The sequence below is a fragment of the Cicer arietinum genome, chromosome 5, assembly GCF_000331145.2.
Source record: "Cicer arietinum cultivar CDC Frontier isolate Library 1 chromosome 5, Cicar.CDCFrontier_v2.0, whole genome shotgun sequence".
Taxonomy (NCBI): domain Eukaryota; kingdom Viridiplantae; phylum Streptophyta; class Magnoliopsida; order Fabales; family Fabaceae; genus Cicer; species Cicer arietinum.
Genome location: NC_021164.2, coordinates 24,448,421 through 24,464,452, shown reverse-complemented (window position 1 = coordinate 24,464,452; position 16,032 = coordinate 24,448,421). Strand labels below are relative to the sequence as shown.

At 33.6% G+C, this 16,032-nt stretch overlaps 1 protein-coding gene across 1 annotated transcript in view; it reads left to right on the top strand.

The window, feature by feature from the left end:
* LOC140920395 (uncharacterized) overlaps positions 1-3,164 on the top strand; it is a 7,006-nt gene extending 3,842 nt beyond the window's left edge. Inside the window, exon 3 of the mRNA XM_073368665.1 lies at positions 2,595-3,164. Coding sequence (XP_073224766.1) covers positions 2,595-3,164 — 570 coding nt within the window. The remainder of the gene's footprint in view (positions 1-2,594) is intronic.
* The last annotated feature ends 12,868 nt before the right edge of the window (positions 3,165-16,032 follow it).

The window sequence follows — 16,032 nt, the reverse complement described above, 5'->3', positions numbered from 1 at the left end:
TATTCATGTGTGCAATTAAACTCAATGAAGAGAATTATTCATTCTCTCTGATCAGCTTTATGCCTCCTTTATTAGTCACATACACCTCTCCTTCTTAGGACACGATTAAACTTACAGTAGAGGAAAATAAGTCATAATCACTCACACGCATTACCAACACTACATTTATCTCAAAAAATTTCTAAGCCACTCAAACAACCATCCCTACATTCCCTAGCTTTTTGATCGGAGCTATAAACTTTTATTCACCTTGGTGAGACTTTCGAGGACTATATAGTGGTACGTGGAAGGAAAGCGTCCAAGGTAAGGGCTTTTCCCCATGCAGAGTTAGGTTAGATATTAAATTAGCGATTCGTAAGATATTGATATGATGTCTGGATGTATTAAAAGAAAAATGTCGATTTTATTTCCGTCGTAAAGAAATTAACTATCATGCTTTGATTGTTTCTTTTGAGTAATATCTCTATTTTGATGAAATTAATTATAGAATTATATTTTATTACCATACCTTCATCAATATGTTTGTTGTGAAAACGTTCAATGCCATACATGTTTTAGAGTACTTAATTATAAAGTTATAATTTTTATAATGATGTAGTCATTAACATGTTTATTATGATGTATTTAATTTTAATCCTTGATTCTTGAGTATTTAAATTTTAAAACTTGACTTTTATGAACAATATACGTGTTTTGATGAAATTGATGAAAAGTTTATTTTTCATTTACCAATATGAGGAAATTGATTTTTGAATGCATTAATGAATAGTTTTCTTTGTGGTTGCCTAAGTGGCTGGTTATTTGTGTATGATTTTTCTTTGTGGTTGCCTAAGTGGCTGGTTATTTGTGTATGATTTTTCTTTGTGGTTGCCTAAGTGGCTGGTTATTTGTGTATGATTTTTCTTTGTGGTTGCCTAAGTGGCTGGTTATTTGTGTATGATTTTTCTTTGTGGTTTTTCCGTGGGATGAACTGACCCCTTACACCAATATTTAGGTACTAATGATCTCGAAGGGTTGCATCAATGACGTTTGTTTGGCACACACGCGTGGGAAAAAGGGGTACTTTAATAAAATAATAATAATAATGCTTGTAGTGATAAGACCGTTGTGATACAATTTTTAAGTTTATTTATTTTTCATCGTTGATTTTTAATAGAAGTGCGGAGGCGGGGTCCTTGCGCTAGGAAAAACTTGAATTCTTCTATTTTTAAGTGAACATTTTCTACAATTAGTAAATTGTCTTACAAAAATAATAATATCCGATAAATCGCATTTTGTTATTTTCTAAAATGAAATCAACCAATTTACTAGAGAAATTTTATTTATCATATGATGAACTACTTTAAAAAAAAAATTAATGTCGTTTTTGAAAGAAAATAAATATTTTTAAGTAATGTCTTGGATCAAAATCCAGGGCGTTACAATGTGGTATCAGAGCACTAATTCTCGGACCTTGGTGGGATGAGACGCTAATCCGGGGCGTTACAATGTGGTATCAGAGCACTAATTCTTGGACATTGGTGGGATGGGACGCTTCGTGTATGTCGCATGTTTTTTCTTGTGATATGTTATTCATGTTAATCGTATAATTTTCTATTTATTTGAGTTTTACTAATTATTTAAATTTCTATTATGTGCCATTAATTATGTAACCTTCTTGAAATTGATTTCTATTAATTACTTAAACTTTTATTAAGTTATTAATTGTGTAACCTTCTTTAATTTGAATTTTTAAGAATTACTTAAATTCTTATTAAATGTCATTAAATATGTTAATTGCTTGGTTTTCTAATTATTAAATTTTACTTAAATTTCTATTATGTGTCATCAATTGTATAACCTCCATGATTTTGCTATTAAATATATGTTTTAAATATTTGGTTTAATAGTGTTATTTAAATTTTTCAAACTTGGAATCTCTATAACTACTTGCATGCTTTTATTGGCATTGTCTTTTATATTTTATTTAAGTTGTTACATTTTATAATCTTTATGATTTTACTTATTCATCGTATGATTGTTTTATTTTTAATTTTAAACTCTCTACTTCTTTTTGGACTAAGGGCTTGATTTTCTAACTATTTTATGTCATTAATGACTTAAATTTCAATTATGTGAATTTAATTGTCTAATTTATTTAAATAAATATGATGAAAAATATGTTTTAAATTTTTGATCCTATGATTACAAATAATTTTAATCAAGCAATAAACATTTATGATTGTATGATATTGTGAATTATGAGTTTATTACCACGATTTAAAATTATTTCGATCTAAATCACAAAGTAACTGGTGAGCTTTCATCATGTGATCCAAATGTATGTAATTAAAGACAATGTTCTAAACCCTATATTATGTATAATTGTATGATCCCTAAAATATAAGGGAAGGATAATACAAAAAGGTTGTATTGGAGGGATTCTGGCTAAGCAAAGACTTGGTTATTAAGTGGTCCATTGACCCACCTCTCTTTCCTGGGAACCCCTCCAAAGAACGACTTGTTGTATAACCTGAACCTACTATATAGTGCTCAATAAAAGATTTTCGTACTACCCAAAAGTTAAAATTACGTTATAATATTTTACTAATTAGATAATTTTAGGAAGCATTATGACTCGTCGCACAAACCGATCGGTTCCCCAAGGAAGAAACGACATGACTGAAGAAATCCAAGCCATGAATGCTATGGCCGCAACAATGGCCCAACAAGCTGCGATCCAGGCTCAACGAGATGCACAGAGGGATCAGAGGGATGAAGCAGCCAATGCAGCAAGAGCATTGAATGAATTTCGTCGACAAGATCCGCCTAAATTCAAAGGGGAGCATGACCTCGACAAGGCTGATCTTTGGCTGCAAGAAATCGAGAAGATCTTCGAGATCTTACATTGCTCTGACAATGCGAAAGTAGAGTATGCAACCTATTTGATGATTGGTGAAGCTGAATACTGGTGGCGAGGTGCGAAGAAAATGATGGAGACAAATCATGAAGAGCTAACCTGGGAGGCTTTCAAGAATAATTTCCTAGAAAAATACTTCCCGAAAAGTGGTAGGACTGAGAAGGAGGCCCAATTTCTGAAGTTGTATCAAGGGAATCTCACGATAGCGGAATATGTGGCAAAGTTCGAGTCCCTAGCAAAGCACTTCTGCTATTTCCTAAATTAGATAGATGAAGAATACATGTGCGAGAGGTTTGAAAGCGGGCTTAGGTATGAGATTAAGGAGTTAGTTGGGCCCTTGGAGATACGTCAATATCAAGTGCTAGTGGAGAAATGCAAGAAAGTGGAGCAGATGAAATAGAGCCGCTTGAATAGGGGTGCTATAGGTGGACCCATCAGACCTTAGGGGCATAACGACCAACAGAATAGGGGCAAGCAGCATCAACAACACAAGCCATACGTCCGACCACTAGGGAATGCTAGAGATCAACCTCGACCTCAAAACAGGGAAGGTCAAGGGCCAAAAATTCCAGGTCAGAACCAGGCGTACCCTGTTAAGTGTTTTCGCTGCAACAGAGAAGGACACATGATATCTGAGTGTCCAATCAGACCAAGGGTTTGTTACATTTGTCAGAAACCAGACCATTTTGCAAATGAATGCCCTGAACGGAAGAACGATAGAGCTGTCAACCGCAACAATGTCAACGACAATGTTGTACGCCCTACTGCCAAGGGACGTGTCTACCACATCAATGGAGAGGAAACTCCATCTTCCTCTGAACTTATCCAAGGTGAGTGTTTAATTGCTGGAAAATCACTTAATGTAATTTATGATTCGGGGGCAACAAACTCATTCATTTCATTGGATTGGGTGGATTCGCTCCAACTTACTATTACTACTTTGCCGTTTGATTTGGTGGTTACCCTACCTTCTACCGAATCGGTGAAATGTAATACGGCTTGCTTGCAATGTCCGTTGATTGTGTTCGATATGAGATTCAACGTTGATTTGATTTGTATTCCCCTGAAGCATGTGGGAGTGATCCTTGGAATGGATTGTTTGTCAAGCCATTATGTTCTATTGGAATGTGCTCGTAAGTCTGTGATATTCCCAGACCTAGGTGTTTCTCGATTCCTCGATACCAATAAATTGAACTTCTCTTTGAAAGGGGGAGTTCATAAGTGTGTTTCCCTCAACTCAGTCAGTACGAAGCTAGAGGTGGAGGTAGACGGGATACTTGTGGTCGAAGATTTTCCAGAGGTATTTCCGCCGGATGTACCAGGATTGCCCCCAGTTCGTGATATTGAATTCTCAATTGATGTGACTCCGGGTACAGGACCTATATCTATTGCACCATATAGAATGTCTCCATCGGAATTGTCAGAGTTGAAAAATCAGTTGGAGGACCTTTTATCTAAACAGTTCATATGACCGAGTGTCTCACCTTAGGGAGCACCAGTACTCCTAGTGAAGAAGAAGGATGGAAAGTCTAGACTCTGTGCCGATTACCGTCAGCTTAACAAAGTCACCATCAAAAACAGGTATCCCTTGCCACACATTGATGATTTGATGGACCAACTCAAAGGAGCAATGATATTTTCAAAGATTGATTTGAAGTCGGGGTATCATCAGATTCAGGTGAAGGAAGAAGACATTCCTAAGACTGCATTCAGAACTCGCTATGGACACTTTGAGTATTTGGTGATGCCTTTTGGTGTCACCAATGCACCAGCTATTTTCATGGACTACATGAATCGTATATTTCACCCCTTCTTAGACAAATTTGTAGTGGTCTTCATTGATGACATATTGATTTATTCTAAGAGCCTGGAGGAACATGAAGTTCACCTACGTCAAGTTTTGCAAGTCTTGAAGGACAAGAGATTGTATGCTAATTTGGGGAAATGTGAATTCTGGTTGGAGGAGGTGAAATTCTTGGGACACGTTATTTCAAAGGAAGGTATCGCTGTCGACCCAACTAAAGTAGAGGCTGTGGTGGCATGGAAACAACCACAGACCGTCACAGAGATTAGAAGTTTCTTGGGCTTGGCTGGATATTATAGAAGATTCATTGAGGATTTTGCCAAGATTGCAGCGCCGTTGACGCAACTCACAAGAAAGAATCATATTTATGCATGGACGGAGGAATGTGAGAGGAGTTTTCAGATGATGAAAGAGAAACTAACTACAACACCGGTGTTGGTGTTGCCACAACCAGAAGAACCATATGAAGTTTATTGTGATGCTTCGTTACAAGGGTTGGGTTGTGTACATATGCAGAACAAACAAGTGGTAGCATATGCTTCAAGACAGTTGAAGGTGCATGAGAAACATTATCCCACGCATGACATGGAGTTGGCTGCAATAGTTTTTGCACTAAAGATTTGGAGGCACTATTTGTATGGATGCACTTTTGATGTATACAGTGACCATAAAAGTTTGAAATACTTGTTCGACCAGAAGGAGCTTAATATCCGACAGCGGAGATGGATTGAGTTCATCAAGGATTATGAGTTCACGTTGCACTATCACCCAGGAAAAGCCAATGTGGTGGCTGATGCCTTGAGTAGGAAACGAGCCCATTTTTCATCCATAACATTGAAAGGATTAGAGTTGTTAGAGAATTTTCGCGACTTGAATCTTAATATGGATTCTTTGTCGGGAAAAGTACAATGTGGAATGATCGTTGTAGATTATAAACTAATGAATGAGATAAAATCCCTTCAAGTTACCGATGAGGCTATTCAGGGGAGACGAAAATTGGTTGAGACCGGCAAGGCTACCGAATTTGAAATGGGTTCAGATAACATTTTGTGGTGTAATAAACGTATTTGTGTGCCGGATAATGCAGAGTTGAGAAAAACCATTTTGAATGAGGCCCACAAGAGCAAACTGAGTATTCATCCTGGTACTACAAAGATGTATAAAGACTTGAAGCAAAGATTTTTGTGGCCAGGAATGAAGAAACAAGTGGCGGAATATGTGGCGTCTTGCCTGACTTGCCAAAAGGCTAAGGTTGAACACCAAAAACCTGTTGGATTGTTGCAGTCATTAGATGTACCAGTGTGGAAATGGGATAGCATATCTATGGACTTTGTGGTGGCATTACCTAAGACTCATAAGAAATTTGACTCCATTTGGGTGATTATTGACAGGCTCACAAAATCCGCACATTTCATACCTGTAAGGACTACTTACAATGTATCAAAGCTTGCAGAGATTTACGTTGCGGAAATTGTTAGATTACACGGGATACCATCTAGCATTGTGTCTGATAGAGATCCAAAGTTCACTTCTCGTTTGTGGGGAGCATTGCATGAGGCATTGGGTACTAAATTGAGATTGAGTTCCGCCTACCACCCTCAAATCGATGGTCAAACTGAAAGGACTATTCAGACATTAGAGGATTTGCTAAGAGCTTGTGTTGGATTTTGATCCTTTGATTCCTAATTTTGACATAATTAATAATTCAACAATGTTCATACAATACATGATAAATCTAATATTTGAATTGAGCAAGATTTCAGGAACAACAATCAAATCTTACACACTTGGAACAGGTTGCTTGAAACACAAGAAATCAACAAAAGTTGACTTTTGACTAAAGCAAATCGATTGGGAAATCGATTTCATAACAAAGGTGTAAGGAAACACAACTGTTTGTGTTGGTATAATCGATTGGGCAATCGACTGACTGAATTAGAAATTGAAAATGCACAAGTCAGTGGCACCCCAGTTTTGAGGGTAATCGATTGACAAATCGATTATACAATTCACAAAGTAAACCTGATTGAAATAAATCGATTGGGAAATCGATTGGATAAGTCACAGTGGAAACCCAGTTTTAAGGGTAATCGATTGGCAAATCGATTACTTAAAAATCACTTGCAAAATAACTTTTCCTGTGACATACAAATCGATTGGACAATCTATGTTGTAATATTTCAATCAAGTTAAATTTGGTCGAAATCGATTGGGAAATCGATTGAACCAAATCCCAGGTAAGAACGTTTTCAGACAAATACATACAAATCGATTGGCACGTCGATTAGTATCAAAATAGCTGAGTCACTGACTTAAACTCAATCGATTGGCAAATCGATTGACAAAACCTTTTGAAAACCCAGTGAACTCTGAGCGTGTGACCAAATCGATTTTAAGTATTTGTTAATCGATTATGAAGATTTGATAAATCGATTATGGAATCGATTGATATGTGTTTCAGTTTGAACATAACATCTGCAATCGATTACGAAATCGATTCATATCAGTCTTAACATAATCACTGAGAAATGTTGTTTAAAGAATCGATTGGTAAATCGATTGGGTTATATAGTTTCAAGATTCAAGAAAAACAAGACACACGATAATCGATTGGCAAATCGATTAGACTGGTTTATCACTTTACGAAATCGATTGGTAAATCGATTGATTAATGTGTTTTTCAGAAACTATATAAACTGTCTTCAATCTGTCTTTCAATAACATGAATGATAATAACAATGATATCAATCTGAAATATACATTGAATATTCTTGATACACAATAACACTTGGTTATGAGATTACTTTTTCAGATCAAATTGAAAAAGAGGATTATCAACAATCAAAAAGATAGCTGCTAAACAATCTTGAAAGACAAGGATTCTCAAAAACAAATCTTTGATATCCAGAATTATGAGAAGCCATTTTGACCAAGATTGAAGACTACTTTTTGTTCTTTCTGTATTCTGTTTGTAATAATTCTTTGAAACAAAAACAAAGCGAGAAAATCCAGCTAGAAACTGGTGACTACTTTCTTGGGTGAGAGTGCTCAACAAGAAAGAGTTGTACTTTGATTCTGTGATAGGTTGCTGAGTATCTACAAGGATCAGAGGGTGATCAATAGGAAAGAGATCATTAAGATAGATAGGTTTCGGGGAGGAAACTGGACAATCTGTAATTGATTCTTTCTATTGGAGAAGAAAATCTGAAATCCGTTTGGATTTGCAGGACTGGATGTAGGTTGTCAAGTGGACAACTGAACCAGTATAAATCCTTGGTGCAATCTTCTCTAACCCTTATCTCCTTTGATTTACTATCTTGATATATCTGTATATGTGATTAAAATTAGATGCATGTTAAACATATTCTGTAATAAGTAATATTGTTTAATCTGATAATTTGACTTGTATGCATCTTGATTAATCTCATATCAATCTAATAAAACTTGCTAATCTTGTATGCCACAATTTAATTTCCGCTGTGTGTATGAAATTGATTTAATTTCATAAAGAACTGATACATTCTGATATATTCCGCTTATTACGAGGTCATATATACCAACAATTGGCCTCAGAGCCTAACTTTGGGGTACTTTAATAAAATAATAATAATACTTGTAGTGATAAGAGCGTTGTAATACAATTTTTAAGTTTATTTATTTTTCATCGTCGATTTTAAATAGAAATGCGGAGGCGGGGTCCTTCTGTTAGGAAAAACTTGAATTATTCCATTTTTAAGTGAACATTTTATACAATTAGTAAATTGTCTTTATAAAAATAATAATATCCCATAAATTGCATTGTGTTATTTCTAAAAATGAAATCAAACTATTTACTAGAGAAATTTTATTGATCATGTGATGGACTATTTTTAAAAAAAAAAAAAATTTAATGTCGTTTTTGAAAGAAAATAAATATTTTTAAGTAATGTCTTGGATCAAAATTTGGGGCGTTACAGGTAACTTATGTTGAGGATCATGCTTCCACAAGTGGATGGATCTTCAACCTTGGTGGAGATGCAGTTTCTTGGGGATCAAAGAAATAAACTTGCATTGCCGACTCCACCATTGCTGTAGAGTTCATTGCCCTAGCTGCAGGTTGTAAAGAGGCAGAATGGCTAAGAAATTTGTTGTATGAGACTCCAATTTGGCCAAAGCCAATGGCAACAATATCCATACATTGCGATAGTCAATCCACACTATCCAAAGCATATAGCCAAGTATATAATGGAAAATCTAGACATGTTGGTCTAAGACATAGCTATGTAAAGGATTTAATTTTAAATGGAGTAATATCCATAGTGTTTGTAAGAGCTGAAAAGAATCTTGCAGATCCTTTGACGAAAGGTCTGACAAGGGACGTGGTGTTGAAGACATCATTAGGCATGGGACTCACGCCCATATCTAATTAATCATCAATGGTGGAAAATCGACTCACACTAGAGTAACATCAAGTCTTGAGTTCAATGATAAAGTACACTATTAGAATGATTGCAAGTACTTGAATATAGATACATCCCAAAGGTTGAAAGTACTTGGACCATAAGTATAAAGTTGGAAGGTTGAGTTTTACTCTAAATAAACATATAGCATAAATTTGTTGAAATACACATTATGGGTGTATTTCTGATATAGTCTGCTTATGTGAGGATGAAGTGAAGCCGCTTCGAAGAGTTAAAGGGTTTGACTCTTAAATTCTCATAAAAAGGGTACATGACACAAGGCCTTAACAAATGTGTCATCTATATAATTTTTTCGATAGTACCGAGAGTTCATGTGTAAGTTGTGCACACTTGTTCTAATGAATAACTGGTTCATTGTGTGTAAACATAAGGTCTCGAGTTTGATATGCGCTTGAAAAGACGTGATTGTTCATTTAAAATGAAAAGCCACACCGGTGGTTCGAACCCATGTCCTACGCCCAAACAGAAGCACTGATTAACCACTAGAGCAGTGCAATGCTTTAATTAATAATTGAATGTTATATGCATATATCCCTTCGTGAAACAGTGGTAGAACCAAGAATTGTAACTCTTTCTCAAGTGACATTATTTTTCTATAAATAGTGTCACTTTGGACAGAATGTGAACACGAAATTCTGGAGATTGCCATCCATTTTTCTCATCCATTATTATATTCTAAGTCATCTTATTTTTTTCGAATGCATGAGTAAAGAATAAGAATCATTATTTTGTAACATACTATTGAGAGATACTCTTGGTGTGAAAGTGCAAATCATATCAAGGTTTTTCAAAGTACCCTGAAGGAAATTCACTGGTTATCTCATTTTTATCCGATTGGTGGGGGCAAATCGAACCTAAAGGCTAGTGTATCAACACGCTTTGGAATCTGCTACATATAATCTTCATCAACAACTTCACTATTAAAGTCTTGCAACATTGTCACCAACACAGATCCAACAGGAGCCTCTAATAGCCCGTGAAATTAAAATCCCAATGATTAGTCATGCTTTAACTTTGCAACAAAAAAAAAAACACGGAAGCCAAAGATGTATTACAATATTTTGAAAATATTGAATATCTGGTAACTAGCAATATCCTGCATCGATACTTTGACATTTGCATCTATATCCGCTGAAGAAGTAGAAAGTTTATCAACACCTTCACCTCTCAAATATGTCGGTAATTCTCCAATCCAGGCACCGATACCATCTACTTTAATTTCATATGACCAACCAAAAGCATCCTTCACCTTAGCAACAACTGACACGCAAAACTCTTCCACCAATCCATGTAAAAGATTCAAGAAAGGACTTCTCAGAAAGAAGTAGAAAGCACTAAAAAGTGTAAACAGTTACACACACAATACAATTTATGCTTATGCCACAGGGAATGTGGGAACATAGCCTAACCTAACATGACATATAACCTTTGTAGATGTGTTGTCAATCACAGATCATAGCAAATAACACTTTGTTCAAATTTTGCTATGATGCAGTGCTATAGGGCCACTATACTTTATTTGATAACACTTTGTACTAAATAGTGTATCGCAAAAATAATGGCGCTTCTGTTTTGTTCAAGTTCTAGAACAGTATTGTTCTATAGCGCCGCTTATAGCAGCTATTTAACAATATTGCTTTGTACGAAAGAAACAGGGTCTATAAAAGAAAGAACAATACCATATTGAGATAATTATCATATTGAAATAATACAAATAATTAGATAAAGAACATTTATTACGATATTTATGAGTGATTAGGTGATTTTTTCCATTGAATTTAGTGAGTAATTGAATTTTCAATGTATGAAATCATTACTCACCCCTAAGTGAAATAATTGGCAAGATTGATACTCATAAGTGTAATGATAGGGTAAAATATTACTTATAATAAAAAAAATACATTATAAAAATATTATAGAAAAATATAATGAGAATTGAATTAATAATTGAATTTTCAAGGTATGAAATCATTGAATAATTGTGCATGAACGTGAAATGAAGATTGATAATTGATTTACATAAATTGAAAGTAATAAAAAATGACTAATAATATTATAAAATAATTTATAAAAAAATGCATATAAATTGATAAAAGTTACCGCGAAGGGACATAATTGTGTATGAAGGTGAAAGGAGGATTGATAACATAAAATATTACTCATATAATTGATTGACATAAATTGATAATATTAAAAAAATGCATAATAATGTTATAAAAAGTTTATTAAAAAAATGCATAATAAGATGACAACAAAATAGATTTGGAGGTTTGTTTTATGTATACAATTTGATAATAATCTAGGTAAGATTTCACGATTTCGAAGAGTTATCGGGGAGAGACGTCGAAGAAGATGATTTCGAATTATGAATCGGCGAGACGATCAAGGATGACAAAGCAGAAACCGACCGCGGTTTTACGGTTCCAAATATCTTTCATGACCTTCTTTCCATCAAATTCCTGTTTTAATTGAAACAACAAATTAAGGATATCAGGATTTTATGAGTGAATGAATAGTTAGCAGGTTTCTAAAATATCAACATTGAACCATATCAGATATAGCATATATAATATAAATATAACTCAAGAATGAAATCAAAAATAATTAAAGGGTTTTTTTAAAAGAAATGACATGCATCAGACTGTGGTTCTACTCTCCTAACCCTATCAATCAATTGAGATTATTCAAAAGAGTTAGGAATCGAGATTTTCATTTATATAGATTTTTAGAGATTTGAGACAATGTTTCTAAGATTCCAAAATGCAGAGAGACTTTCGAGGGCAGATTCGGGTTGGTCCGGGAAGAGAAGGGGGGAGGATTGGGAACAGAAGAAAACAAAATATGATTAAAAAAACAGAAAAAGAAATTGTGGAAGGAAGACAAAATAAAATTTGGGATTAAAGACATCAAAGAAATTTTTGAAAGGAAGAGGAGAAGTAGAAGATATGATTAAAAAAAATTAGAATGGAGAAAAATGGAGAAAATGAAATTATGGAAGGAAGACAAAATAAAATTAAGAATTTAGAAATTGAGTAGAGCAAATTTTCAAGACGTACACACCAGCTTTTTGGCTGATGTGAGAAATATTTGTATATGTCGAAGAAATATGATGAAGTGGCATCGAAGTCTGTTTTAAATATATATAATAGATTTCCATTGTTTTTTCAAAATTAAGCAAATGAACTCTTCATATTTCTATAATCGGACAAATTAATTCATCTTGTACGTGACAATGAATTAGCTAATTGTTGCTACATAAGCAGGAGTAACGTCCACGTGAACTTCATGAACATATACACTATATTTTCCGACATCTTTCAATTTCCAAAATATTATTCGACAATTTCTAGATTTCAAAAGTAAATACTCGTGTGTTATAATTTCATAGAGCAATTTAATGATTCACTCAACAACAACAAATCAATCCTAAACGGACAAAAAATTATCAAACTCAAGTTTATTCCATGCGTGATTTTTTTTAAGTCCATACATGACTTCTTAATCCATATGCATCATTAATGTATAATAAACGAAAACCAAAAGCAGAGAATTGTGCCGTCCAAAATATTTTCCACACATTAAATAAATGGATTATTTTAGAATTTTAATTATTAAAATTTCAGAACCATCTAGATATATTAATTATTCATGTCATTAAATTAAATTACAAATATGAAAAAAAGTTTAAACATGTTTTTTGACCTTATAATTATAATATTTTTTTAATTTTTGTCTTTGTAAGTTTTTTTTATTTAATTTACATCCAATAAATATAATTTTATTTTAAAATAGTTTTTCACTGTTACAAAAACTATCAATTGAAAAATTCAGTTAGGTGAAATGAAAATTAATTAAATAATTACATTTATTAAATTAGACTAACCTGAATAAAATTAAAATATAATTTTTTTTAACCTGAACCTTAGACCTCGAATAGAATTAAAATATACCAATCTTCCCTTAAAAAATTGAAAAATAAAAAACTTAAAAGTGTTCATCTTCTTCATCTCAAAATATAGCTAATACCATATAAATATAAACACTTGAGTTTCATTAAAAATGTGAATACTTAATTTTCAATCCAAAAAGATTGAGTACTCCATCTCCTTCATCCCAACCTAAAAACTCATAAAGTATCAACCTATATATTCCAACCTAAAAACCCATAAATATCAATCCATATATCCCATCCCAACCCATAAACCCCAACCAAAAACACCAACCTAAAAACCCCTAAATATCAATCCATATATCCCATCCGAACCCATAAACCCCAACCAAAAACACCAAATATCTCACCCAGACAAAACCCACAAAAAGCAAAAATAAAACATAAAGAGGAAAATAACAAACATACAAGACAATCAAAAGATAAAAACATTGGAAACATAAGCAAGTTTAAAGAGAGTTTCATGAGGTTGTTGCTACCATTAGAGACTACATATTGGGGATTTTGAATTTTAATTTTTAGGATTGTTATTGAGATTCATATGTGTATAATGGAGGAAGGAAGAGAGGGGTATCGTAGATCTATGTAAATTTTTTATTGATATTTTTTTTTTAGATAATAGAGAGAAAATACGAGGTTGGAGGTATTGAAATAAAATCTCAAAGTAAATGTTTTGATGATAATTAAACAAAAGTTAATTAAGAGTTCTAAGTATTTTGTTGTTTAACATGTATTTTTAAGTGTATTAATCAAAGATACCAAGGTATTAAGCATATCAACACAAGATCATATTAGAAGAAGCAAGTTCATTCAAATAAACGAAGAACAATTTGACGGAATTATGAAAAAACGAAGATTGTTCTTCACAGTTCTTAGTTATCTTCAAAACCAAGAATGTTCATGTTCTTAATGAAAATGTTGTTTATTATGTACTCAATCATTCTCTAGAAAGATACCAAAAGTATACAAGAATCACATCACTAAAATTATTATTCAAAAGAACAAAGGCAAAAGTTATGCATCATAATCAAACAAGCGAGACCATTCTCCAAATTTGAACAAGTAGCAAGTACAATTCTGACGGACTCGATAGGACATTGCAGTTGCATCTCTGAGCAGCCTCCACACATGGCAGAAGTTAGGGCAATACTTCAAGACAGCTGTAAAAGAAACTTAACCTCAAAACAACAAGGAAGTTAGTAAGTTATGGTTTTGCAAGAACGTTCCTGCTTTAAGACAACACTTATCCACTTAAAAGGACACATGACAACTGGATCTTCTTCAACGGTTAGATGAACTATCATAAACCTTCTTGAAGCCTATAAAAGGAACCTCAAGTGACACGTCCAACACCAAATTTAAAAAAAATATATATAATAATAATAATAATAATAATAATAATAATAATAATAATAATAATAATAATAATTAATAATAATAAATAAAAACAAATTAACTCCACTCACTCTCACTCTCTTTCCATCTCACTCCCTCATTTTCTCCTATTTCTTCTCTCTCTCCCTCTCGGCACACACTCCCCTCCCCCATTTTTGTTGATTTTTTTTCTTTCTCTTTGCTTCTTCTCACTCTATTACTCAAACTCTCAACCCTTAAAAGGGATTTAACATCCCCACAAGCACAATTTCTCAAACGCCTACAAATTCTTTTGGTTGACATTTTTGGGTTAGGATTTGTGTTCTAAGGAAGGAAAAGGGTACCCATCTCTCGAGAGTTGTTTATTGAGACTCATTGAGGTAAATGCACAACTCTAATCCTATTATGAATTCAAAGAAAAATGTAGATTTGATTAAAAAAATTTATTTTGTGATTAGAGTATATTTAAATGATTTTCATGGTTTCCTAAAGTTAGCTAAACTTTAGAATAGATTTTTTCTAAAGCCTTGGAAATATTTTTGATACTCAGATTTGTCAACTGAGACCCTATCGGCTACTCTAAGAGTTGTTGAAGAGCAAATTTTTCTAGATTTTTAAGTAATATTGTTTAACGTAATTTCCGTCCGATTGTAAAGTAGTTATTCGTGCCTTTTTGTGTTTCCCTTCTAATTGATGGTGGTTGTTGTCTCCTCACTAAGTCTTTGTGACTTACCCCTTTATGTTGCTTATATTTTTTCCAGATTCACAGGCAGCTGAGTAGAAATCTGTTATTTGATTCAAGTCTCAACATATTTCTTTTTGGTAGGCCTCTTTGTTCGAGGACCATTTTTTTGTAACGTTTGTTGAGTCTATGTCAATTGCAGCTATTTTGGAGTCTATAAGTTTTTTTTTTGGAAATTGTATTAAACGATTAGATTATGTTCTTTGAATTGTGACTGAATTGAGAATTTAACAGGGATTTTATAAATTTGGGAATGTTGAAGTTACAAAGGATACTCCAATGAAATTTTGAGGAAAAGTATATATATATTGTGTGTATGTATATTTAAATGGTAGAGAACGATTTAGTTGTTTAATTGTTAAGTTAGTTGTTAGGCTTGCCAGGCTAGGAGTATAGCTTGTGCGCCGGTCACGGTATTAAATTTTTGGGTCGTGAAAAAGTTGGTATCAGAGATCGGTCGTAGGTCCTAATAGCTGCAAACATATGGTGATAATAGATTCTTGTCAGTAAATTGTGTACCCAGGCACAACTTACTTGCAAGGGATATTAGCACTCTATGAGAGTCTCATCTGTTGTTTGAATCTGTGTTTAAATTCATCATCACTATCTCTCCACAATTTCTTGTCGTCTTATTCAATCTTTGAATAGGTGAGAATGCCACCCAAGACTAGGAATCCTACTATAAGGGAAATTTTTTATGAGTCAATTTCTCAAGCTCAAGGCACTCGTCAACGAGGTCGTGTTTCAGTTCGTGCTCAAAATAGGCGTAGAGCTAATGTTTGCGGACGTGGTTTGAATGCTAAT